The following is a 27,990-nucleotide window of genomic DNA, read 5'->3' on the forward strand; positions in this document are numbered from 1 at the left end:
TAAAATTGTTCACCGCCTCCATATGTCAAAGGTCAAGCTTTCCAGAATCTTCCCTGGTGTTAGCCCTACATGTGACAGATGCAAACAAGCTCCAGCCAGTCTTATTCATACCTTTTGGTCATGTCCAAACCTCAAAACATTCTGGTCTGCAATGTTTGATGTATACTCAGAGCTTACAGGTCAAACTGTCACACCGTGTCCTTTTCTGGGTCTTTTTGGGGTGCAATCAGGGGAACTCACTCTGACTAAAGTGCAGTTGAGTCGTATAGCCTACTCAGCCCTTCTTGCGAGGCGTCTCATTCTCTTGAATTGGAAGAGTGACCGTCCTCCTACTTTCAGCAGGTGGATTTGTGAGGTGATGTATTTTCTCAAAATTGAAAAGATAAGACACACACTACGGGGATCAACTGGGAAATTTGATACAATATGGTATCCTTTTATTTCCTACGTGGAACGATTGACAGTGCCGCTTAACGGATAAAAAGGGGTATGGCTCTGTAAAAATCACCAACTCTGCGATCTGGTGCACTTTTTAATTTATTTTTATGTAATTTATTTATATATTTCTCCTTTACATTGTTATTGTCTTTATTTTGCTTTTTGTTTTCTAATATCATTTTGTCTTGGCTGTCCAGTGACTGGAAGCCAGTTGTATTTAATTTTGTCAGGTTTTCTCTTTATTATTTCTGTATTGTCTTTGTTGTATTTGTCTGTCTGTATGGAAAACTCAATAAATACACCATGACTAAAAAAAAAAAAGAATCTGTAGGCAGGAGACGTTAGCGTAGTTGCAACCATTTAGTATTGCCTAATCTCAATCAGGAGGCTTTGGTGTATGGAGGATGAACAGATCTGGAATGAATAAACAGATGACCTGATCTGTTGTAATGACATCTGAGGCCCCATCAATGGTAATCAAAAACAACTCATTCATCTGTGTTGTCTGATTGGTGACGTGTTTTTTGCCCTGGGCGCAAAAATCTGTGGCCATAGACTCTCATTAAAAGTTGTACATGTGCAAACATAAACACAACTACCAAACAGAAAAAAGCTCTTGTGTTCTCTTCCCTATTAGCACGGTAGTTGCTGCTCCACCCACCCACACTCATCTCATCCATAATATTATATCTAATCTTCAGTTGGAAAAGATTCAATACAGTATAAATAGCGCCCTCCAGAACTTCCATAGCTCTTCCCCCCCATGTGTGTATGTGTGTGTGTTTGTGTGTGTGTTTTTTGTTTGTTTGTTTTCTGTTTAGTTTTTTTGCTCAAGTTACTTTTTCTAACATTTTAATACACTCCATTTTTTTTTTCTTGCTCTATTTACCTATTTCTGTTGTTTTGGGAGGTTTCTGTTGTTGGTTTGGTGGTGTTTTGGTATGTTCCACCAGAACCCTTGATTTCCCTTTCTTGGCTAATTTTGACTATACTATGGATATTTGTGTCTATATTCAACATTGTATCCCTAATTATTATGAATGTATGTCAATGAAAAATCAATAAGAATATATTGGGAAAAAAAAAAAGTTGTACATGCGCAGTAGCTCCTCTTCAATACAAGAGACAGGACAATGTCTGGGCGCACCTTCCCTGCGTCCAGAGCTGAATGTACAGTGGGGCAAAAAAGTATTTAGTCAGCCACTGATTTTGCAAGTTCTCCCACTTAGAAAGATGAGAGAGGTCTGTAATTTTCATCAGAGGTACACTTCAACTATGAGAGACAACATGAGGAAAGAAAATCCAGGAAATCACATTGTAGGATTTTTAAAGAATTTATTTGTAAATGATGGTGGAAAATAAGTATTTGGTCAATAACAAAAGTTCAACTCAATACTTTGTAACATAACCTTTGTTGGCAATGACAGAGGTCAAACGTTTCCTGTAAGTCTTCACCAGGTTTGCACACACTGTAGCTGGTATTTTGGCCCATTCCTCCATGCAGATCTCCTCTAGAGCAGTGATGTTTTGGGGCTGTCGCTGGGCAACATGGACTTTCAACTCCCTCCACAAATCTTCTATGGGGTTGAGGTCTGGAGACTGGCTAGGCCACTCCAGGACCTTGAAATGCTTTTTACGGAGCCACTCCTTCGTTGCCCGAGCGGTGTGTTTGGGATCATTGTCATGCTGGAAGACCCAGCCACGTTCCATCTTCAATGCTCTCACTGATGGAAGGAGGTTTTGGTTTAAAATCTCACGATACATGGCCCCGTTCATTCTTCCCTTAACACGGATCAGTCGTCCTGTCCCCTTTGCAGAAAAACAGCCCCAAAGCATGAGGTTTCCACCCCCATGCTTCACAGTAGGTATGGTGTTCTTGGGATGCAACTCAGCATTCTTCTTCCTCCAAACACGACGAGTTGAGTTTTTACCAAAAAGTTCTATTTTGGTTTCATCTGACCACATGATATTCTCCCAATCCTCTTCTGGATCATCCATATGCTCTCTGGCAAACTTCAGACGGGCCTGGACATGTACTGGCTTAAGCAGGGGGACACGCCTGGTGCTGCAGGATTTGAGTCCCTCTCGGCGTAGTGTGTTACTGATGGTAGCCTTTGTTACTTTGGTCCCAGCTCTCTGCAGGTCATTCATCAGGTCCCTCCGTGTAGTTCTGGGATTTTTGCTCACCGTTCTCATGATCATTTTGACCCCACGGAATGAGATCTTGCGTGGGGCCCCAGATCGAGGGAGATTATCAATGGTCTTGTATGTCTTCCATTTTCTTACAATTGCTCCCACAGTTGATTTATTCACACCAACCTGCTTGCCTATTGTAGATTCACTCTTCCCAGCCTGGTGCAGGTCCACAATTTTCTTCCTGGTGTCCTTGGACAGCTCTTTGGTCTTGGCCATGGTTGAGTTTGGAGTCTGACTGTTTGAGGCTGTGGACAGGTGTCTTTTATACAGATAACCAGTTCAAACAGGTTCCATTAATACAGGTAACGAGTGGAGGACAGAAGAGCTTCTTAAAGAAGAAGTTACAGGTCTGTGAGAGACAGAAATCTTGCTTGTTTGTGGGTGACCAAATACTTATTTTCCACCATCATTTACAAATAAATTCTTTAAAAATCCTACAATGTGATTTCCTGGATTTTTTTTCTCATTTTGTCTCTCATAGTTGAAGTGTACCTCTGATGAAAATTACAGACCTCTCTCATCTTTATAAGTAGGAAAACTTGCAAAATCAGTGGCTGACTAAATACTTTTTTGCCCCACTGTAGCTGGATGTGGCCGACATCACAGCCAAGCCGTCTGTCATAAAGTGCGGCTGATCGACAGGTCAAGCCCGGTCGAGCCGCGGGAGTTGGAGATGATGGGACAGAGATGCAGAATGGAGAAAGAGAAATTAAATAATTCAGTGAAATCACTTAAGATATCACCTTTAGAGAGGAGAACGTACCAGGAGAAGCTCCACGTGAAAGAGTGCAGACCTGATCAGCCGAACATCACAATCAATCAGCAGTCCAAAGACAGAGGGAGACAACACACTCGGTCTTTTTAAACCAGGACCTGGTTTAGCAACAAGGCTTGGCTCACTGCATGTAGTGAAGCTAATGCTTTATTCTGCTTTCCCTGCCTTCTTTTTCAAACGTCAGGATCTGACCCAGCATGGATTAAGACAGGTAGTACTGATTTGAAGCACTTTTCAGAAAAGACAAAGAAGCTTGAACAAACTGGGATCCACATGGAAAATGCTCTGTGAAGAACCATGTTTGGAAAATAAACATTTCACGTCAGCTTGATGAAGGCTACAGGATAGGGATCCTTAAGCACAATGAGGAGGTTGACAAAAACAGGCACATCCTATCTAAAATAACAGACTGTGAAGTTCTGTGGTGTGATACCTTAGTACATGTTTGCTTGCTATTTTGGAGTTATAGCCCCCCCACTGGAGAAAACTCCACCAGCCGCCACTGCCTTGGGCTTAGAAACAAGATTACCATGCGTATAAAAGCCAAGCAGTGTGTTCTTTTAAATGAAAATGTATTAACTTGAAAGTTATTTTTTGGTTTGTGTATCTGACTTGCATTTTGTATCTGTTTTTTCAAACTTATTCTCAATCATTCGTGTTTTTCACCCCATCAAAATGTAACAATGCCTATCTATCTGTCCTCTCCTGCTCATTCTCTTCCTCCATCCTCTGTTTGTCAGTTAAGCACCATATCAAAAGATTCACAGTCTGCACAGGACTGCCTGCTCAGTAGTGTCAGGGTGTTCTTTGATGTAAGCAGTTCTTTATGGAGGTATTATATTTGATTGATGTGGAAAACGTCTGACAGTACACTCTGTGCTCAGATATTTATTTGTGAGTCAATGATGCACACTCAGGAGCTCTGTTGCTACTAAACAGCCCTCAGCCACTGAGCTGCTGATGATTCCTGCTTTATGCTGCAGCCAGAAACTCTTACATCTGCACTTTTTTTCCCTCTGAACTCTGCTGGCTCAAGTACTTGTGTCTTTTTAACTGCTCATCAGTCACGGTCATGAAATTTCAAGGAAATAAACATTATCACAGAGCCATCCGTTTGAACAGCCGCAAGTTTATTCCTGAGCTGTGAAAACCATTGAATTATATGACCTTTGACTGTTTGAAAACTTGGCCAGAACTTTGACTAGAGCAGCAGAAAGTTTTATCTTCTTACTTTTTTTCTCACCGAAATGATAGCTGACAATTAATCATTCATCATGAATATCAAAGAGGCCACAGAGTAGGGTTAGACTATGACTTAATAAAACAAGTCCAATATGACTCTAATCAAGACTTACAGTGATGAAGCTAAAGAGAGGTGATAGCAGTCTTGTAACTCATTCGTATTTTACTGACGACCATGTAGCCTGTGGGAGAGATGATGAACTCTTTGAAGATTACTGTGTCGCCAGCAGTGGTAATAAACAACTTCCAGTCAAATCTTCTTTTTACATACGCTGTATTAATTACAGTCAACTCGACAAATTGTGAAGTGATCTGGTGTTCAGATCAAGAGTGAAGCAAAATTCACCCTTTCAGATATTCCTGCAAACAAATGCAGTCATATATTAGTTCACACAAGGTGTTTTTCGATAGGAGGAACTTTACCCCAGAACAAGGAACTTAACTCCTGAACTACGTGCGTTTCTACAGGTGGAACTAGGGTCTAAATTTAGTTCAGGGGTAGATAATCTCCCCCCTAAAAAGCCCCTGCTAGGGGGGTAGTACTTTTCAAAAAGCCCTGGGACTTTTGTGGGTCAGGGCCTGCAATGCTGAACGTGTCTGATTGGTAGATTAACCTCAGTGTTTTTATTCCTCCCTCCGTCCACAATAACATCACACACATCTGTGATTCACTTGATTTCTCTTTCTTTCATTAGTTTTCATTTGTTCTATCTTTTTTTGTATGTGTGTGTACTTTTCAAAAGAAGAAGCTGTGATTCTCTTGATTTAACAGCTTGTAACAGTAGTCTTCTCTCAGCCCACTGTGAATGCGTCTATCCCGGTGTTACGGTTTTAAAAGTGACCCTGTAAACTGGAGACCTTCAGCTGAATGTAACAGTGTTTGTGGAGTTTACACAGCTGTTGAAACACAGAGGGAGTTTTAAGATTCAATATCCTCCTCAGATATTTAATGATCGTCTGAAGACGTTTATGAGGGATGCATCCAGCTGAAAGTCGGCAGTAAACAGGGTCGCTGTTTAAACCAAAACACCGGTCGATCTCTGCCACGGCTTTTTGAGTTCAAAAGGATTTTAAAGGCGCGTTGAAACGTCTTTGCTACTCGCGCTTATCTCCTCTCACGTGTTGATTCAGTGAATCCATCTGTGATGAAATATAGCACCATCTAAAACAGCGCCAGCTGAGTCTCTTCATGCTAACAGGCTAACTGTTGTGTTGCTCATAATGAAACCTACCAGTCCTTCTTCTTCTATGGTGTCATCTGTGATGAATGGCCTTTGTCTTTGTTTTACTGCCCTCTACTGGTCTGGTGGTGTAGTGCATTAACTTTTTTTTCTCCATATGTCACTGGCCTGATTTACACAATCTACCTGGGACTTCAGCCCTGCGGTTGAAACACAGACAACAACGGGGGCACAGGAACCTTTTAGTTCAGGGTAAAGTAGTTCAGGGGGCTAAAATACCCCAGAACTCTTGGTCGAAATGCACCTACAGAGGCTTCACTCTGGCATAGCACAGTGAACGGGTTTTATAGAAGCTTAGTCTCGTACTAAAGCTGCCGGTGTGTTTTGATATCTCCCGGGAATGACTTGGCTGACGCGTTGTACTGTTATATGTTTGTCCATACAATACCGTTTACTGTAGTTGTTGAAATAACAATTCTTAGGTGTAACTCTGGTTTGCAGCACAAAACAATCCATTTATTTTCATCACCGTACAAAGTGTTAAAGGGGACATATCACGCTTTTTTCATCAATATATATTGATCTAAGAGGTCCCCAAAACATGTCTTTAAAGTTTATGCTCAAAAAAACACTTTGAAATCAGATTTTGGTCTGCCTGAAAAACACTCTTCTTCAGTCCTCCCCAGAACAGTCTGTTTTCCCTCTGACCACGCCTCCTCAGGAAGTGGATGTGCCTCTGCTCTCCAGCACGTTGATCTAATGTTTACATGTTGGCTGAATATACACGGCTACTCAGAGATAGCGTTACTTCAACCCTCTGAATCTGATCCTGACGGAGAGGCGCCTGTAGCAGGACCTTTCTGAAGGATTGGTCACAGATTTAGTGTTTCTTGTTGTTTTATTTATCAGTATGTAGACGTGTGTCTTGGTACACAGCTACGAACATGTAGCTATGTGGCTATGCTAACTAGCTCTAGCACTTATCCATGATAAATAAAAATCATCCACTAGATCTTCAAATCTGCAGACGTGGGGAGTAAAACCGACCTCTGCCAGAAAGGCAGCAGGACCTTTCTGAAGGATTGGTCACAGATTTAGTGTTTCTTGTTGTTTTATTTGTCAGTATGTCGACGTGTGTCTTGGTACACAGCTACAGCTACAGCTACAGCTATGAACATATAGCTATGTGGCTATGCTAATTAGCGCTAGCACTTATCCATGATAAATAAAAATCATCCACTAGATCTTCAAATCTGCAGACGTGGGGAGTCAAACCGACCTTTGTGTTTATTAAGACAGCCTACAACTAGCATGCCTCCCTCCTAAGCTCCTTGTTAGCACACATTTGTGCAGGTTATGAAAAACAGAGGAGGGATTCAGTATTAGTTTATACATTCTATGGACTGAACAAGCTCCGAGCTCTGACTCCGTGACAGACCGGATATTGTTGTTACGTAACAAAAACACGGAAGTCTGAAACGGCTCGTTTCACACACATTTACAGAAAGGTGGAGAAATCAGAACAGGGGCAGAATGGATTTTTTTCATTCTCGGGGGGTTTGTAGACATGCCAGGGACACATATTTCAGGTAGAGAACCATTAAAAAGTCAATTTTGCATGATATGTCACATTTAAACAAAAAAAGTGTTTCCCATTCATTGAACGAAAAAACATTTTGAGACGCGGTCCTCCATGCCGCCTGCCGACGCAGCGTCACAGCATCCAAAGTGACAACGACCACATAACAACGCAACAACGGTCAAAAACCAACTGCCCTTTCGGGTCAAGACACACATCTGATACCTAGGCGGTGCCGTACCTTTATACCTGTGCCCTTAATCAGCAAAACGATGACACCTTGTGGCACAATACACAACAATGTGTTTCAAAGCTTGGCTCAAAACATGAATATGGCTCTTACAGGTTTACTTGCATTGAGCAAGTCTTAAAATTGACAAAATAGCAACATCATGATGCAAATATGTTTGTTGCAAGAATGCAAGCTCCATTTTGTTCTCAAGAGAAGAAAACAACTTTTAAAATGCTTGTTTGTTAAATAGAGGTCTGATGATGATTTCTAATGCACTCCATAGAGTGATGGAATCTGATCGGCATGGCAGCACCGGGTCAACAGTCGTCATCAGATTACTGTCAATGGGAGGTCATTACAGTGGATTACATTCCGCCTGCTTTTGCTCTCCATACGGACCATTTTTCCTGCATAAACCAAAGCCTGCTGATTTGTTATTGGTCAATACTACTCAGACAAAAATGTAGGATAAATAGAAAACAGAAAAGTCCAGTATCTGGAAAACCTTATACAGAGCCTGTAAACAAAGAATAAGGTGATGGAAATTTGGAAAAGGCTCAGGCAGGACTGATTGATTTCAGATTGCGGGTTACTGCAACGCAATCTGCTCCAGTGATGCATGACTATCCTTAAAGGAGGCTAAACTGCTTAAATGTAGTTCTTATTATGCTGAATTATGTCAGTGTTATTTTTTTGAGAAGGTAGGTTTTAATTAGTTATGTCTACTGTATGTATTTGGTAGTGGAAGAGACAGGATGTCACTGCATCTGCAGCTTCAGCAGCCAATCTCTCTGGCTAAAAATGACAATGCAAATTGTTAGCACCCATTTCAGAGCATGTTTTGGTTTCACTTTTGAGCAGTGGTAGGCGGGGGAGACACATCATCCAAGACCTTTTTAAGCTAATACAGGTGAGTATTGCTCTGGACTCAGTGGAGAAGATTTGTTGAGAGCGAAATCATGACGCTTTTAAATCATGATGTTATTTTGGAAAAAGGCTCTGTAGACAATGGATGTCAGCCATCAGTGCTAGATATATCATCATCAGTCAACTCAACCTGACACAGTACAGTACACACTTTAAGTTTGGTGTGAAAGCTTTGACCTTGTCCCCCTCAGTACTGTTGAGAAGGAATATGGACTGAGCAGAATAACTCAAAGCTAGGAGAACAAAAACACATTATTTATGGATGTTTGTTGGCAACAGTGGCGGCTCTATAGAAGCAAATATTAGAAAAGCTATCAGATGAGAGTTATAGTAAATGGACTGTATTTATTCAGTGCTTTCTCTAGTCCTCTAACCATTTAAAGCGCTTTTACATTACATGTCACATTCACCCATTCATGACACTGGCTGCTACGCCCATTCACACACTGCTGGCACAGCCACTGGGGAAGTTTGGGGGTTAAGTGTCTTGCACAAGGACACTTCAGCATGTTGAAAGTGGGACCTTCAGATTGAGAGATGACTGACTCTACCATTGAACCACAGCCATCAGTTATAGAAGTAGGCATGCAATAAATAAAGTCAGCACACCACTGTGACTTAAAAGAAGAGTTTGACATGATGGGAAACACAGATGTTTGATCCCATACCGAGAGTTACATGATAGGTTCAACACAACTCCTCAGATACTCAAAGATTCCATGTAGTATTTTGTGTTTTAATACTAACAGTAAAAACCATGATACGGGTCATGAGAAAACTGTTCCTTGGCAGGATGCTGGGGCTTCCTTGAGGCTGGTAATAAGAGCAAATAAACACTATGGGACCGATCTACTAAAGGTTTGCGTGTATAAAAACACGTGCAAACTTGATAGCGCGCGCAAAGCTGACGTACTAACCGGGAGCACCGAGGATTGCGTCTTTCAAATGAGCAAAATAGCACTCGCTAATCATTTAGCGTGTTTACCTTCATGAATATGCAGAATACATGTAGATCATCAGAACGCGCAAAATACTGGGAGGAGGAGATGCAAATGTAATCATTTAGCACACGCAATGTTATTTATCAAACCTGAAGCAGATAGCGCGCGCTGTATTTGCGTCTATATTTAGCACGTTTGAAAGGCAGGTGCAAACTGGCACAGCGTTACGCACACATGGCTGAGGTCACTGTAAAGCTCATCATAACATCGCTTTACAACATGCCCGCAACAGCTGGGCTTACAAGCATTACTAAATGTTTTAGTCAATCAAACCAAGAGAACAAAATAATAATAATAAAACAACACAAATTCAAAGCAGTTCAGCACCACGGATAGCGACCGCGTCATTCTGACACCCACTTTAACTTTTTCATATAATGAGGGCACAGTAGGTCACTGTATCAACAGATATAAAGTTTAGTCAAATTGGCACAGCGGCCCACATCTTCACATACAAACAAAAAATCAATATGAAGTACTCGGCCTACTCACCACTGTCTGGACGAGCCTTAAGCTCCGCGGACTTGTCCACGATGCACTGTATGTCCATTTTCTTTGATCTGTCATCCTCAATAGATAACATGACATGTCCACTCAGTCTATTCTGTCCCACCGTGCTCATCAAGGGGTTTTTAGTTAGTTTTAACTTGGAGAATGAGCGCTCACTGAGCTGCGCCAGGCAGCTCTGTGTAACTCCTCATCTCGTGCTTGCAGCAGTGTGTTGGGGTGAATTGACTCAAATATGTTCCCAGTTCCATTTAAGCTGGTGAATCTTTGGGACAGTTGCTGGATGATGATATCAGGCATTGAAAACGTTCACCCGAAAGTTGCTCCCTGGGACAGTGAGGCGACTGTCTTCATCCAAGTGACGCCTAACTTTTCTAGAGCAAGAGTGGCAGACTAAGCCTAGAGTAGAGTAGATGTGTTTATTTCATTGGCAGATCTTCTGTTTTCTCTCACATCATTCACCTTTTCACAGATGGCCTCCTAAATCGTGTTTCTAACGCTGAGATGTCTCTGCTGGAGTTCACCGATGTGTTTATTTCCCTCCTCCACAAAGACCTCCAACTCCATGTCTTCAAACTTCATTTATCACTTAAGACCACTCTGCTCTCTCAAACTCTACATGGTGACAGCCGATAGCACACGCAAAATCCTCATTAAAATAGGGCGGTCCGCACCACTTTTGCACTCGTTATCATTTGCGCACGCAGTCTTAGTAGCTCACCCGCAACACGCCCAGAAATAACACGTGCAAAATTATTATTTGCACACGCAAATTAGCGCTCGTTATTTGGGATCTTAGTAGATCAGGCCCTTAATGTGTTAAACTACTGAAGCTACCCTGAAATTATAAATATGGTAATTATTTCAATAAGCTTACAAGTTTTGCGTCTTTTGAGAGAATATGGAAATGCATTGACACAAGAGTGTATTGAAATGTTTTAAGGGATGTAAGTATTGAGATAGATATGTAATATATTTTAGAGTGTCAGTTGCATTTTACTTTGTGTCCTGGAAAAAAAAAGAAGCTATTAAACGTACGTAATGTTTTTTAGTTTAATGTTACATTATCATTAGCTTTTTCTCAGCCTAGACTTGAAAGCTACATGAGGTGCTATCAGGCCCTCACATGTGGGGATGAGGTGGAATGCCAGTGTGTCTGAGCAGAGTAAACTCCTCTATGACTCACTTTATCACCAAATCTTATCCACACTGGGTGTTAGACACTTAAAAGGAAAATTTAAATCCACCTTCTCTCTGAGTTTTAATGAACTTAAAGATGATTGTTATTGGATTGTTATGGTAAGCAGATTAACTGTATTATGTTGGGTGACAAAGTGAGAAAGCAAAGTGTTGATTCAACACGGTTAAGCTGATTACGACAGAGCCCCTGAAGGGACATGGAGAGAATAGGTTGGTTTTTTTGCTTGATCATGAGGAACTTTCTCAAGATCCTGAGAAACTTTTACAAGATGTCACAAACGTCTTACATTCAGGTGAATAAACCCTATAGTTCTAATTAAAGGTCACTTTTACTGGGAGTATAATCACAGACCTGGCCTCCCTGGGTCAATAACTAATCAGCTTAATATTACGTTTCCATAACTGACACTTCTTTTTAACCATAGTGAGGTAGATGGCTGGCTGCAACCTGATTTTGACTCATTGTGAAGAGACTGTCAATGAACTACTTCATACATGAGTGGTCTTTACTTTGTTATTCTACAACAAAGCAGTACAAAGAGATGCTACATCAATATTCAATAACTTCACCCTGGACAGTTATTGTCAACAAAATCAGTTCACACATTAATACTCTTCTGTTGGTTGTACTACAATATTTAGTTTGGAAAACTATGCTTTTATAGAATTCGGGGGATTTTGTTGTAGGTAAAATAATTACTTAATACATTTCAGAGGGCAAAAGTGCAAACTTCACCTCATAAAAGATCTGAAGTTGGTTTATTCACAGCAGTCAGCTTGGGAAAATGTGCTTTTAGAGCATTTCAGTGTTGTTTTTCATGGTCTAAATGTACAATAACAGCACGACTAGGGTATTAAATGAAATGTCCAAATAAGTAAAATAAATAAAGTAGTACACTCCAACTTAAAACTCCTCCAAGTGCATAACTACACAGAGGCTATGCAAAAGGTTAAGAAGTCAGCACACAGATGTCTCAATCTGGGCCAGATTAAAAATTGTGAAAGGACATTTCACTAGCAAGGACCACGCCACACAAGGATATAAGTTGAACATTTAATGAATTAGTTGTGCGTGGTGTGCCCAGCAGAAGGAGACTCAGGATGGGGGTTCCGTCTCAGCGTTATCCTGCCGGAGCTGATCTTGACCCAGGTTGTACCTGGAAGTAGACAGGGCATAGAAGGAGCGAGCACGAGTTGAGTAGGAGAGGACAAGGAAATAGGTTAAGTGCAGTAGAGTAAGGTGAGGGAGGGTGGGTTGAAGAATCACGGACAAGCAGTTGGAGTAGGCTGGCTACGTTTAAGAAGGCTTGTCAGGTGATTGAGGGTGTGGTTTAGGCGTGGTCCTGCTCCCGAATCTAAGTTAACACCTTAACTTCATTTAGTGTGCTGACTTCTTTACATTTTAAATATCCAATGATATGTCCCAAAATAGTGGTCCCCGGCCGGGCGGGTGCCTTTCTGTGTGGAGTTTGCATGTTCTCCCCGTGCATGCGTGGGTTCTCTCCGGGTTCTCCGGCTTCCTCCCACAGTCCAAAATCATGCTTAGGTTGATTGATCACTCTAAATTGCCCGTAGGTGTGAGTGTGTGCGTGAATGGTTGTCTGTCTCTCTGCGTTAGCCCTGTGATAGGTTGGCGACCTGTCCAGGGTGTACCCTGCCTTCCACCCGAAGCCAGCTGGGATAGGCTCCAGCCCCCCGTGACCCCTAACGGGATAAGCGGTCAAGATAATGGATGGATATCCCAAAATAATCTTTATGTATATTTAGTCTCAACTTTGTTTTACTTCAGCAGTCAGTTTGGGAAAGTGTAGTTATATACAGTTTTGGACATCTTTTAGTGAAAATGATGAAAAAAGTTCCTCATGATCTCTAGAATGTCCCTCAGGATTAACACAGAAAAACTATTCATCTGTGTCCCTTCAGGGGCTCTGTAGATTACAGCCACCATTCAATATCATTGTTACACACAAAGTGTCAGTCTTGTGTTGTACTCAATGCATTCAGGTTCAAGTGATGTAAGAGACAATAAGTAATGTAATCACTTAATGCATAGGTTGATGTTGTTGATTTTAAAGCATTTTTTAATTCATTCTAACATCAGTCTTCGCCAAGAAACTCCTTTGGAAAAAAAAAAAATTCAAGGCATATAAACAAAACTTTTTTTTCTAAATAACTCACTGGAAAAATAAGCTTTCATTTAGATGAAGTAAAGTAATAAAGTGTGATTGATAAAAAGTAAACAAACTGCTCATTTTCGAACATTTTGCGGGTGTTTTAGCTCAGAAAGGCTGAGTGATTTAACAAGTGGAAGATAAATTAGAAGAATAACTAAAAATAAATTGAAAATGTAATCAAGTTTGTCAGTGAGAATAGCAGACAGCTGTTAATGATGATAAATAGAAAAAAAAAATGTTTTTTCCAACATTAAAATTCAATGAAATAGTCCTTAAATTTTAATTGGACACATGTTTTCTTGAAAGATAAGGTGGAGAAAAAAAACTCTCAAAAGGACTGTAACATAAAACTAAGACTGCTGACTATTCAGTGGTCAAAGCAAGCTGTTGAATAAACATCTGATCTGACCACAGCTGGTCACCTGATTAAAATCTAATCAATAAGGCTGTTGGATTTAAGCTGTAAGATTGACAGAGGGACATGAAGCTCGATGTGCTCTGTAAGGATAACTGGATTCAAAGCAGGCAACACAGAGGATATGACATGTAGCTCATTTTAGATTCACCTATACCCTCCAAATGTAAACACAAGCAGATCCGTGCGTCTCCTCAGCACATCTGATATGCATGGCAGGAATGCTCTGACCTTGGCACACTTGTCTACAACCACGTACACACACTCAGAAGCTGACACACACATTTAGATGCACGAACATACTTAACTCTGACAAACGTAGCACTGTGCCTCTCCATCTTTCTCCCTCATCAACACTCCCCCCGAACACACAAACACACAGCTGTAAACGCTCTCGTCCGTCTACATTAAGACTAATAAGCAGGTGAATTGTCTGTGGAGGCTGAGCCATTAGCAGAGACCTTGACTAACAGTGGTTTGCAGGGAGGGTCAGACATCCTGGCAGTATGAATAAGTGGACTGTGTCGGCACATTTGTGTGAACAAATCAACACAAGAAAACAATCTTACCAACTATACACTACATGTCTCCCCATAGAATATGCAATCTGATTAGACTCGAAGTGACTTTCACTGAATTCATTTGCATCTCAATGAAGTAAATCTCATTTTAAACTACCACTCACTTATTGGTTTTGGCTCTAACATTGCTAATACCTCCCATGTGCTTTGTGACAACATGTTGACAGAGATGTATTTGGTTCTTAATACATTAATTAGCTGCTTTAATTAACTCATTAGATGGTAGTAACAGCAGAACAGGCAGCTCAGGAATGTAATGTAGTGGAGGAACAGGGGAAACATAATCTAAAGTCCTGTTTGTGTTGACCGAAAGGAAAATTAAGTTAAACATCAGGAAGTTGAGTCTTTTTTTAACCTCTGTTTTGTTCTCCACCAACCCCTGCCAAGTTAAAAGACATGTAGCAGCTTGTAATTGGGTCACAGGAGGTAGGATATGATCATAGACTGTATAAAATATGCACGTAGTATCCGTGATGTCACCCATCTGATCCTGAGCGCTGTTTTAATGCCAATCCTTGGCGGCAGCCATATTGGAAATGAGGAACTCCACCGGGCAAAGTGTGACGTAAAGAGGCGGGGTTTGAGCCTCCTAGCCAACAGCTATGTGTTCCCTACCAGGAGTGAAGTCAGTCATGTCCTTATTTGGGCAGAAACTTGTAATTTTCATATCTTCTGAACCGTCGCGTTAGAAAAAAATTCACCCCCCGTACAGTAGAGAGATTAGCTACGTAGAGCCAAGCCGTTTTTTGAACCAGGCTGTAAACATGTTTATTAATGCTGCAAAGATCGTCTTTTTTGAATTGGTGTGTATGTGGTTTCTGGTGTTTCTGCAGCCAGCCTCATTATCGATGAATTGCAGTTTATAACACTTCTGCATGGGCTTCATAGTTTGAGACCGGAGGTTGCCGCTTGGACATGATGTAAAAAAAACCTATGGCTGTTTCCGAAACGGCCTGCTACATACTACTTACTAATGTAGTAGGCAGTAGGTATTGCCTACTACATACTGCGTTTGAATTTAGAATCAGAATCAGAAGAATCAGAATCAGAATCAGCTTTATTCGCCAAGTATGCTTGAACACAAAGGAATTTGACTTCAGTAAACTGTGCTCTCTTTGTACAAGGCATAAGAATAGGAATAAGAATAAGAACTACAATAAAAAATAAAATAAAAATATAATAACAATAACCTTAGCTATAAATACAAATAAACAACAAATAGGCTTGACTAATATGTACAGGCTAAAATAATATGATAAAGTGCAGTGGTGAGTAGCAGAGGTAGTTTTACATTATAAAATAGAAGTTAAATAATAAAATAAATAAAAATATGGAATTCAGCTTGGAGAATTGTTGCATTGTGTATCTACATGTATATTTACAGAGAGTATTTATCTGACAGGTATGACACTGTTATGGTTTAGTGTTCATCAGAGTGACAGCCTGGGGGAAGAAACTGTTCTTATGGCGGGTTGTTTTGGCGCACAGTGATCTGTAGCGCCTGCCGGAGGGGAGGAGTTTGAAGAATTTGTGTCCAGGGTGTGAGGGGTCAGCGGTGATGCTACCTGCCCGTTTCCTGGCCCGGGACCAAACAAGTCCTGGATGGGGGGCAGGTCGACACCGATGATTTTTTCTGCAGTCCTTATAGTCCGTTGCAGTCTGTGTTTGTCTAGTTTGGTTGCAGAGCCAAACCAGACAGTGATGGAGGTGCACAGAACAGACTGGATGATGGAGGTGTAGAACATGATCAGCAGCTCCTGGGGCAGGTTGAACTTCCTGAGCAGACGCAGGAAGTACACCCTCTGCTGGGCCTTTTTTCTGATTGTGTCTATGTGGGAGGTCCACCTCAGGTCCCGGGAAATAGTGGATCCCAGGAACCTGAAAGAGTCCACAGTAGACACAGTGCTGTTCAGGATGGTGGGGGGGGGGAGTGGGGGGGGGCTTCTCCTGAAGTCCACTGTCATCTCTACCGTCTTGAGCGGGTTCAGCTCCAGATGGTTCTGACTACACCAGAGAGCCAGCTGTTCCACTTAGTCTGTAGTATGACTGTTCTGTTGGATCTGTCATGCAGCATGCTGAGCCAGACATCGCTGGATTTCCGGTTTCGGAAAGCGGAAGTAAACAACGCCGAAGCCGATAAATAAACTGCTTATTTAGCATCCATTTATGATTTAAAAAGTTAGGAAGTGGTTTATATGTAATTTGATAACTTTCACAGCACCCAAAAACAGATTTCCTCCCGTCAAAAAATGAGGAAAAAGAAAAAGCAGAACGAGCGCTGTGCATTGTGGGAAACAGTACGTGAGGTAGACTGGTCCGATGCACACTGAGATATTTTCCCGAATCAGTAGACATCCGGGGAGTTTTGGCTTACTGCAGATTTTGCTCTTGTTCACATACTACTTACTACATACTGAATTTTGGACATATCAGTACATACTGCTAGTATAGCAGGCGATTTCGGAAACAACCCCAGTGTTTACACGTTATCCAAGATGGCCGACAAAGTAGTGCCTGACATGATGATGGTAGATTTGCCCTTATATCAATGCATTGAGCATTGGATGTATTCAGATGCTGGCAAGAAGACAGGTAAATGAAGCAGCCATGTTACGTGCATGACGTTCACACTGGTCACACCCGGACATACATTGGATACTCACCTAAATATAAACAACACCCCACTGTGAATTTTCTTTGCATTCACACATCTGATCACCTGACTACTTGAGGAAATTTTACCAGGAAGTTAGGAGGAAAAAGGCCCCGGGGACTGTCAGTGTGAAAGTAGCCATTAGCATTCACATTTGCAGTTCATGATGGTACATTTTTAAAAGGTTAGTGCATATGTGAATCCATCTTATGGACTTATGGGCTCAGTTTAGTTTCATAAAAATCATGTGACACATTGTTATTATGATTTTATTGATAGTAGTCGCAGGAATATCTCATTGAATTATACAGGCTATCTTCAATGTGCCACACAGAGCTCTGCATTTTGAATTTGGTTGTCAGCCACAGTTTTTGACATCCATGAACAAAGAGTTGACAGTTTGTCGAGCTTGTATGGGGGAAAACAGTAAGATAAAGATTTGCATGCAATTCAAGAATACCACATACTGTTCTTCTTGAAGCCATCATCCTTGAGTTTGGGATTTGTGAAACACACAAGATGAGAAAGTTGACAATAGAAAGACAAATCCAAAATTGGTTGTTCTTGGCTCCCTCAAAAATGAAACAAGATGAGATAGAGATATGTAGAAGGGATTAACTAAACAGTAGAAAGGCGACACCAGAGTCCTCAAGAGAAAAACTGGAGAATGGGTAATGAAATAACATAAAAATGATAAAAATAACTATTGGATGAGGGCCAGACTAATTCAGAGATAAAAGCAGAAAGAGCTTGCTTATTTGAATGAGTGTGCCTTGAGTAATGATTTAAAAGATTAAAGAGATCAGGCTGGTCTGAGCTCCTCCGGCAGGTGCTCAGAAGTTTGACTTTGACAGAAAAGGTCCGGTCATCCTCAGCTACAAGCCAAGTCTGTCTGAACAGCTGCTGGTCGGACTCATGAGCTCATGAGGGGATGAAAGGTCTGAAATGTAGCTTGTGGCAAATGTTGTTTTGACTCAGAAATGATATTGAGTGGCTGTGAAAAAGTCAGCAGGTCATCAGGATAAAAAGCTTTTACCACAAATGTCTGCTTATTTTGTCAGTGAAGCTTGAAGGGTCACATACGGCAGGGTTTCTTTTGTAGCTTGAACTTTGGGAGAAGTTCGGCTGCAGGTTACTGTTGACGTGAAATATAAAGTACATGTTTTGTCAGAGCTGGGAGGCTTGTCTGCTTAACAAGGAACTTGTAAAGCATTGAAATAAAACAACCTCTGTGTTTGGGCAACACATCATCTGTAGTGTCATCTGCATAATACACCTATTTGACTTACCAATGAAATGTCAAACATCCCTCAGGTAGGTTCAGTCCACAGCAGAACAGATTAATGCGTTGATTCGAAGCAGACAGTTATGACTATAGAAAATTCAACAACTCTTGTGTTAGTGTTTATTACATTTTCTCTCACCATTTCCCTCTACTCTGCTAATCCACTAATAATACATTTACATTCATATATACATACATATTAATATACAGTCTATGTGCATAACTGTGAACTGGGGTGCAACAGATTGGATTGATAGAAAGTAGCCTCAAAAAATTATAGATTAATGCTCTACAATTATTTTCTGGAAAGTTTGTGTGAGTCTCCCACAACTATAAAAAACAAGACTGAACTGTCTTCACATTATTGCAGTGAATCTCTGGGCTGCAAATGTGCACAACGTAAACACAAATATCAGTCTTAAGTTTATTAACAAGATGAAGTAAAATAAGAAGAAACCCAGAAACAGTCAAAACTGATTACAAATGATGCAACACTGATAAACATGGGATCACAGAGCTTGCAGGTACATTATATCAAAGAGTTTGCTGAGTATAACTAACACTTGCAGAGCTAGCACCAGCAGCCTTTGGTCCTCCTTGCAGGTTAAAGGTGACGTATCATGCAAAATGGACTTTTTAATGGTTCTCTACCTGAAATATGTGTCCCTGGCATGTCTACAAACCCCCCGAAAATGCAAAAAATTCCATTCTGCCCCTGTTCTGATTTCTCCACCTTTCTGTAAATGTGTGTGAAACCAGCCGTTTCAGTTTTCAGTGTTTTTGTTACGTAACAACAATATCCGGTCTGTCACGGAGTCAGAGCAAGGAGCTTGTTCAGCCCAAAGACTGTATAAAATACAACTCAACCCCTCCTCTGTTTTTCATTCCCTGCACACGTGTGCTAACAAGGAGCTTAGGAGGGAGGCATGCTAGTTGTAGGCTGTCTTAATAAACACAAAGGTCGGTTTTACTCCCCACGTCAGCAGATTTGAAGATCTAGTGGATGATTTTTATTTGTCATGGAAAAGTGCTAGCGCTAGTTAGCATAGCCACATAGCTACATGTTCGTAGCTGTAGCTGTGTACCAAGACACACGTCGACATACTGACAAATAAAACAAGAAGAAACACAGAATCTGTGACCAATCCTTCAGAAAGGTCCTGCTGCCTTTCTGGTAGAGGTCGGTTTTACTCCCCACGTCTGCAGATTTGAAGATCTAGTGGATGATTTTTATTTATCATGGATAAGTGCTAGCGCCAGTTAGCATAGCCACATAGCTACATGTTCGTAGCTGTGTACCAAGACACACGTCTACATACTGATAAATAAAACAACAAGAAACACTAAATCTGTGACCAATGGTTCAGAAAGGTCCTGCTACAGGCGCCTCTCCGTCAGGATCAGATTCTGGATCAGATTCAGAGGGTTGAAGTAACGTGATCTCTGAGCAGCCGTGTATATTCAGCCAACATGTAAACATTAGATCAATGTGCTGGACAGCCGAGGCCACATCCACTTCCTGAGGGGGCGTGGTCAGAGAGAAAACAGACCGTTTTGAGCAGGGCAGAAGAAGAGAGTTTTTCAGGCATGTCAAAATCTGATTTCAAAGTGTTTTTTTGAGCATAAACTTTAAAGACATGTTTTGAGGACCTCTTAGACCAATATATATTGATGAAAAAAGCGTGATATGTCACCTTTAATAAGCACATGCCAGTGCTGGTTAAACATTGCTCCCTTCAAGAGGTTCAGTTTCACCGGACACAGCCTACATATAACTTGAGCAACATTTATTTCCTAAACCAAAATACTGCCAGAACACATCACACAACAATATGCCATCTGTCATCTGGGTTTATATAACAATAATAAGAATAATAATAATACATTTATTTAAAGCGCCTTTCTAAGCACTCAAGGACACTTTACAGAGAGGTTAAAAACACAATAAAAACAACACTATAAAACAAATAAAGACAAAAAGCAAAGTAACACCAAGTTAAAATGAAGCAGTGAAGTTAAACAGGGAATGCAGCTTGGAACAGATGGGTTTTGAGTTTTGATTTGAATAGGGGAAGTGAGTCAATGTTACTAGTAAGTGTGATAATACTGAGGCAGTAGCTTCAGCTCTTGGTGTATGGCTGCTTGACAACATATGGCCAGTATTGTGGGCTTACAGTAAAGAACAATATTTTGTTTGACCATCTAGTATTTATTAAGCTGAATAACGAGGGTGACAATGTTTAGACTAGGGGTGAGCCCGACTAAGGATTTGCTTAGTCGAATCTGATTCATCAGATTTTGCCCATAGTCGACTAATAGTGGAATGTTTGTTGTTTTTTCCTTATTGACCCAAAGTCTGCATGATGGTGACTGCATGACAATATTACGCATAACCCTTTACAATTAAGAGACTCATAGCTTAAAGTAAAAGAGACAACAGAATATTATAAGTATACAACTTAGATTTTTTAAATCTATATTGCTAAAACAACGAGGTGATGAAGGAGAGAAAACTCAAATAAGGCCACCATCCATTAAACATGGAACAACGCTCCACTATAGAATAAGGAATCAGGAGATATTTAAACAGTGTTCACACAGCAGAGAGCAGCACTGTGGAGGGTAGTTTGTCCAATTTAAGACTAAACATTTGTATAATGTTCATAATCAAACCTGAACCAGCTAAAGGGTTTTTAAATCTCTGAACAGAACCTTTTAAAACAGTCTTTCATCGCGTCTTTGTCCGCTTGAGTCTTTTCAAACTGTACGTGAGGAAAACCATCGTGTGTACGGGCAGAAGTGCGCTCCTTGCTCTGTTGACTGTAAATCCTGTCTTTGAGAATATCCTCTCTGATGGTGTGGAGGTGGATGGGATGCTGTGGATTGTTTTTGAGGCTTCGGACAGCTTTGGGTATCCGTCCTCGTTCTTTTGGCCCCGTACAGTTTTTGTGTGGTCCGGTAATCCTTGATCTCACAGCCCTCTTCATGAAGCTGCTCCTCATCTTCATCACTAGTTTTTAGGATCAACTGAAGTTTTATTTCCTGACATTTTGAGCTACCATGAATGTAGAAAGATTTAAAGACCAGCTGAGGTACGTCTGCTCCACAGCTCCCTCTAAATGGGAGAGTCCACCTTTAATTACCAGGGGAGATTTAATTACCACTGTAAGGAGATTTAACACTTCAAGATCTGTTCTCAGAATTACATGAAATAAGTCTATATTTATGTTAAAATAGGATATATGAGACACTGTTTTTACAGGAAACAGGAAAATAATGTAAAATTAGACATTGAGCACCCCCATGGTTTGAATGGAATGATCCACATTTCATCTGCAAATATTCGACTATGAGATTGACAGTCGACTAAGGCTCGTTAGAACCAATCGTCCAATATTCGACTATTTGGGGCCACCCCTAGTTTAGACATTTAATCGACTAAATGTGCACATCCCTAGTTTTGTGAAACACATGCAAGGTTAGTGGGCTTGTCTTAAGAGCTGATGTTTACTGCCGTGTTAAGTTTCTCTTCTGCTGCTGACCCAAGATGCAGATGTTGGGTCAGCAGCAGCAGAATAACTTAACTCTAGCTTCATCAAACCTGTGTCATGTTGTCAGTATCTGAATAAAAAAGTCTGCATTGCAGTGGTAACAAACTCAAGTTGCATTAAGGAAATAAACAGCCCATAGACATCATTAAATCCCGGCTCATGCTTTACTCAGATGAGCAGTTACTGTTTGTCTGACACTCCTTCTGAATGTTCCTGGGAATAAATCTTGACATGAGGTGAAAACTGAAGAGAACATTGATAGTATAAACTCTAAACACACATAAATTGAATTCCAAAACATCAGGTAACTGCAGATGAGTATTTCCCTGGATAAAACTGACACATTTTTACATTTCAGTTTCAATTGAGTGCATTTTATTTGATACATAAAAAAACAAAGAAAAAAACAAGTTTTGGATGTTTTAGTAAGAATCATAAACACTCACACTGAATGAATCATTGACAGAGAAAGGAACTCCATATAATTTATTCTTCAAAGATTTAATGATAATAACTGGCGGATCAGTAACCTGTGAAGTTGTGCTTTCTTCAACACTTGCAATCTTTGTTTATTTCCTAAATGCCAAAATAGAAAACCTGTTTCTGAAACCACATCATATGCTCCTGTTTCAATGAGACAATATTTTTTGGAATTATATGCAATCATCTGTGTTAGTGCATTATAATTAAAAGGAAATTATCAAAATGGTTGGCAGTGAAAATAAAAGAAGGGAATAAAAGTCTAAATCAAATAACCAAAATGTTTCCACACATCATCAGAGATCTTTTTTAATTGGAGATAAATTATTTGTTTTTTAGTTTGAGGCAGTGATTGGTGATTAGTTGTTTCAGTTATTACATTCTTTTTTCTGTTAAGGCTGCTCTAGATCCCTAAAAGTAAAGTTTGGATGTTTCTCAATATTTTTGTTTATTCTGCTCAGCACAGGTGTAAAATTGTGTCTGTTGGGGGTTACAGAAAACTGCTACAGGGGGAAGAGGAGGCAAACAACAAAACCGAACCCAAATATATCAACTTTTTCTACCTCTTTCTTCTCCTGTGTGACACATCTTTCTTCTCTCTCTCTACCTCCAGAGTAAGAACCTTCCCTAAAGATTCAGCCATACTCGGCAGGGACACCGTAAGGGCCCTGATGTACTACGCTTTGAAGGTCTGGAGCGACATCGCACCACTTAACTTCCATGAGGTGGCAGGCAGCGACGCAGATATCCAAATTGACTTCACAAAGGCCGACCACGATGATGGATATCCCTTTGACGGGCCAGGGGGCACTGTGGCGCATGCGTTCTTCCCTGGAGAGAGGTTCACAGCTGGGGATACGCACTTTGATGATGACGAGGCCTGGACCTTCAGATCTCCAGGTGAGTAACTTTGCTTTCAAGTGTCAAGTGTTGTACACATGCTCTTGATTATATGCATGCTCTAGATTAAAAATTAAAAGACAGTGTGGTTGTAACATCAAAAGCAGGGGAGAAGATAGAAAATTAATGGGGTTTCATAAATATTGAGTGATATTGTTGGAAACATCTCAAACGTATTATTTCTAAGAAAAGAAGCAAGATGTAAAATATGAACATTGAAAAGTCACTGCCTAGAAAATGAATGAATGTTTTGAACTGTTATACCCACCAAGACATGCATATTCAAAACTGGAACGCTAACTGTACTTTGGAGGCCAGCTGTGCTTCTACAGCACCCTTTGTTCATGTTCCAGATTCTATAATTAATATTTAATAAATCAGAATTATGAGTTTGACACACAAAGGCTTTACATACAGGTCTCGGAGTAGCTTATTGGGAGGCATAAAATTGGTCCTTACATTACCCCAGGTGCCATGAACACTCTACTCTCGTATGCACCCAAAATCTATGAATCCTTGTTTGAAGTATTAGGCTAAAGTAACGTAAGTTTACTGGTAACTTACATTGATCCCACTTATTTGTAAAATCCTGTCATACATGTATGAATTGAGGGTTAGAAACTTCCAAACAAATGACTGGGAAGGGAAAATAACAAACTAACGCACCATCTAAGTGATTCAATAATATAACTGTACAGAAAAGTGTTTCCCTTGGTTTATGTGTATAGGGCTGAAAGGAAAGCGTCTCTTTCAGACATGCAGCAACACTACAATCTGTGTTGACAACTAACAGCTGCTTCAATGACAATCAATAAAAGAGTGATTTGGGCACAATGGCACAGTGATGAGATTTCCAGGGCTGTGGACGCATGTTTTTGTGTAAAAATATCAGTCCGCTTTTATGGCAACAGAGAAAAAGTGGTTGGAAATTCAGTTTCTCAAGCAACCCGGTAGTAATTTGAAGGACTCAACTTTAGTATAAAAATGTATTTGACATGTCTCCCCTCTTTCATTTCAGTGAAAAATACATACTTTTATGACGGCAGCGTGGTCAGGTAGATGGATCTGATTAAAGTAGTTGTTAGAATAAGGCAGAATGAAAGGATTAGCATCCTTCTAAAGCTATTAGCTCACTCTATCAACAAGTAAGTAATCTAATAACATTGTGTTATGCCATACATTATGCATAACTATATCCATAATAGACACCCTTGTATTTGCTCCTGCTAGCCTGCTTCTCTGCTCACTTTATCAAAGTCAATTTGGAATGCAACTCTTCATTTTTGAACAAGTGCTTTGAGTTTGTGGATGTCATACAATTTTGGAAAATCAGGGAAGTAGATGAGAAGACATACTGTACATGATAGAGAAAATATGAGCCTATCACGAGCAGCTGGCTAGCTTAGTTCACTAAGAGTTACCCCTCTTCTACGAGGCAGTTTCAGGGCCAGTTTGGAGCCGGTGCTCAATTGAGAACCAGTTTTTTGTGTTTTGACTGCAAGAGACTGGCTCCAGACCAGGAATACAGGTTCCAGAGTAGCGAACCGCTTATTTCAGGGGTGAGGGGGGAAGGGGGAAGTCCCCATTCATATAAAGCATAATGAGTAGCACAGAAGTGTTGGTAAAGTTGGATAAGTTCTCTCCTGGGACGTCATGTGATTACAAAAAGCCAGGAGCAACACCAGCAAGCATGGCATAAAATCAACTTTTTACCTAATCTGCCATTGGCTCTAGTGACCTCCAAAAATGTACCAGCCAAAAATAATTTTCACCAGCCAAATAAAAAAATCATACCTTATTTGATTTAAAATAATTACCATACATTTTTATTATGAAAACCAACTGAAGACTCACTTGAAGAATACAGTTCTGCACAGATAAAATAAGATTATTGCTATTTTATTAGGTTAGGCTTTGTTTCAAGGTGACTGCTGCATCATCATGAATTAGAAATATTAAAAAGTACAACCTTTTACATTGACTGAGTGAGCCAAATGTCTGTTTCACAGCTTTAACAGGAACGTTCCGTTTAAAGCTGGGGTTGGTAATCAGATTTAGATCCACTTTTTGTTATACTGGTTAAAATGATCTTTATGTCCTGATGGTAATCAATACATGATGTGTTCTTAAAAAAGAGTGAAGAAAAGCTGCTATCTACAGCCGGAGTAAACCTGGGAAAACACCAACCAATCAGCCTTTTTTGGGTGCCAAAATTTTAAACCATTCAAATCCCGTCCTGTCGTTCTGCCCGCCTCCTGCGCGTACATTTCCCCGGCGTGCACTCTGAGTCCTCGTCTCCTGCCGCTGCTTCCCCTGACTCTACTGACTTCCCCTCTCGCAGATGAGGTGCTTTGCTCAGGACTGTAGTCCGGATCAGAGTCTAAAAAGCTCTCACCACGGGGGCTCTGACAAGCAGAAGAATGAACGACATTTAGTAAGTCCTACAGAAAATGTAGATGTATTGTAGCGTCTGTCTGGACGCTGTAGGGATGACGAGCCGATTCGTGAACACGTTGATCTTTAATAACCGGTCACTGTCGGCCGTGATCACGTCAACCAACAAAACAACAATCAATGTTTGAATGAATGAAGAACTTCTCCTCTTGTCTCTCCTCTCTCCCGCTCACACACTCTACACCTCTCCTGATGCCTTCACTAACCATCAACACTGTAGGAATTAAGAACATCTACACTGAACACATTTAACAAACAGTAGAGTTGTTACAGTATTATATATGTGTTATAACTTTTCTCCTGATATCATGTCACCACTACAACTGGATAATGCTAGAATGACAGTTGTGAGTACTAACAGCAGCCATGTTTGTTTGTGTTTTTAACTTTCACTATGAGAATGTTTTGTTGAGGACCTGTTTTGAATCAGTCACCATCATATGGTCGCAAGTCAGCGGCGCTCGTGCATGTGAGTGGGGGGGGGCGTCGTTTTGGAGGAGCTCTGAGGGAGGAGGGGAGGGGTTAGACAGAGTCCTGAGGAAATGCTACATTCAAATTCATGCTAGTTTTCAGAGACTACCAACCCCAGCTTTAACCCCCAGGAAATGGGAAAAGAATAAAAAAGCATCAGCCAGGACCGAGGTTGGCCAGCCTTGTCAATTTTCCAGTTTTCTTTGAAACGTAGAATGGTGACATTACTCCATTTAGCTGTCTGTTCCTCTTCTTGATCGTCTCCTGCCTCTTTGTGTATCCTTTTTGTTTGTGGTGGCTTCACGCCAGGAACGTGTCGCCACATATTCCTCCAAACGCTCTTCCCGCCGTGCTTCTTCAAGCAAAGGAGATGAATAGAACTCCAGTAGCTGACGTCACACCGCTCCCGACGTACCAAATCACAACACAAGTACAGCGCGCCGCGAGGGTCAAAATAGCCTGAAAAAGTATGAAAACAAAACCTCACATGCAATACAAAATGTTCCATCTGTTACTAGCGGGTATGTGCTCTTGTTTTACACGCCAAACACATTTTTTACCTGCCATTGGCGCTTGGCGTGTGTTCATTTTACGCCCTGCCAGCAAGCATGCTGCGTTGTCCGCCATCGTTGTTATTGTGAGGGAAAGTTCGCACGGGCGCTGCTGCGAAAACCAGCTCTGAACCAGCGCAAGCACCAGCCCAGAACTACAACAAGGTTTGCACTGGTCGAAGAGGGGTATATGTGAAGTATGGAAACGGGTAACCGGCCTAGTTATGTCCAAAGCAGTGTGAATTTTGTAAACGTCAACAAGATTTTTTCCATAACAAAAAACAAGATGTTGATGAGCTAAAAATGCATTGTTGATGATGAAAACTGTGACAACATGTATGTTCTGCTTTCATTGATTAGATGAGGAAAGACCAAAGTGTTAGTGGACATTCAAAATTACACATATGTGTTTCATGGCACCTTTATTTTAAGTCCAGGAAAATACACTTACTCATAGTGGCCAAGTAATGTTCAGGGTTCCCACGCATCCTGGAAAAACTGGAAAACCTGGAAAACAGTTGACCAGTTTTCCAGTCCTGGAAAACACCTGGAAAATGGGAGAAAAAGTCAAATGTCCAGGAAAATCACAGATTGTCCTGGAAAATTATTCCAACATGACTGTGTGCGACCTGACAAGGTTAAAAAAAACACATCCCCATTCAACATTTGTGGCCATTTTTGTCATTCAGATCTATTTAGGTCATTAATGCACTGATCCTCTGATTATTCTTCTTCTTATTATTATTTATTTCACTAAGGCAGCTTCCAGATTCCTTTGCAGGCTCTTTTGTTTTTTTCTTAGCTAATTATATATTTTTTGAGAAAAGAGAAAGCTGAGATGAGAGTTGCCCATCATTGTTGCTTGGTTGCACTAATAAAGTGCTGTATAAAGTGCTGTGGTTGCATTATTCTATAATCAATTTGCCATAATTTTTAAGCATGTAAGAGATGATTTCATTGATAGCCATAGACTACATATACTCAATGTAGACTTCCACTGAGAGGAACACATTAGACTATTTAGGAACTAAATTAGGAACTAAATTTAGACTGTCATACCAGCTTAATCACCGAAAATGTCCTTGAAATGTCCTGGAAAATGATCTTTGGAAAAGAGTGGGAACCCTGAATGTTTCATTCTTAACTTGGAGTAAGGAACACTCCTCTCTGTTGCCACTTTAATCTGAGAGTAGTACA

The 27,990-nt window shown here is 40.6% G+C and overlaps 1 protein-coding gene across 2 annotated transcripts in view; it reads left to right on the plus strand.

Annotated features, from left to right (window-relative positions):
• LOC117831373 (matrix metalloproteinase-17-like) overlaps positions 1-27,990 on the plus strand; it is a 94,129-nt gene that overhangs the window by 20,373 nt on the left and 45,766 nt on the right. For both annotated transcript variants that reach the window (XM_034710040.1, XM_034710041.1), the window contains exon 4: positions 23,031-23,317. In XM_034710040.1, coding sequence (XP_034565931.1) covers positions 23,031-23,317 — 287 coding nt within the window. The remainder of the gene's footprint in view (positions 1-23,030; positions 23,318-27,990) is intronic.

This window comes from Notolabrus celidotus, chromosome 19 (genome assembly GCF_009762535.1).
Source record: "Notolabrus celidotus isolate fNotCel1 chromosome 19, fNotCel1.pri, whole genome shotgun sequence".
NCBI classification, from domain to species: domain Eukaryota; kingdom Metazoa; phylum Chordata; class Actinopteri; order Labriformes; family Labridae; genus Notolabrus; species Notolabrus celidotus.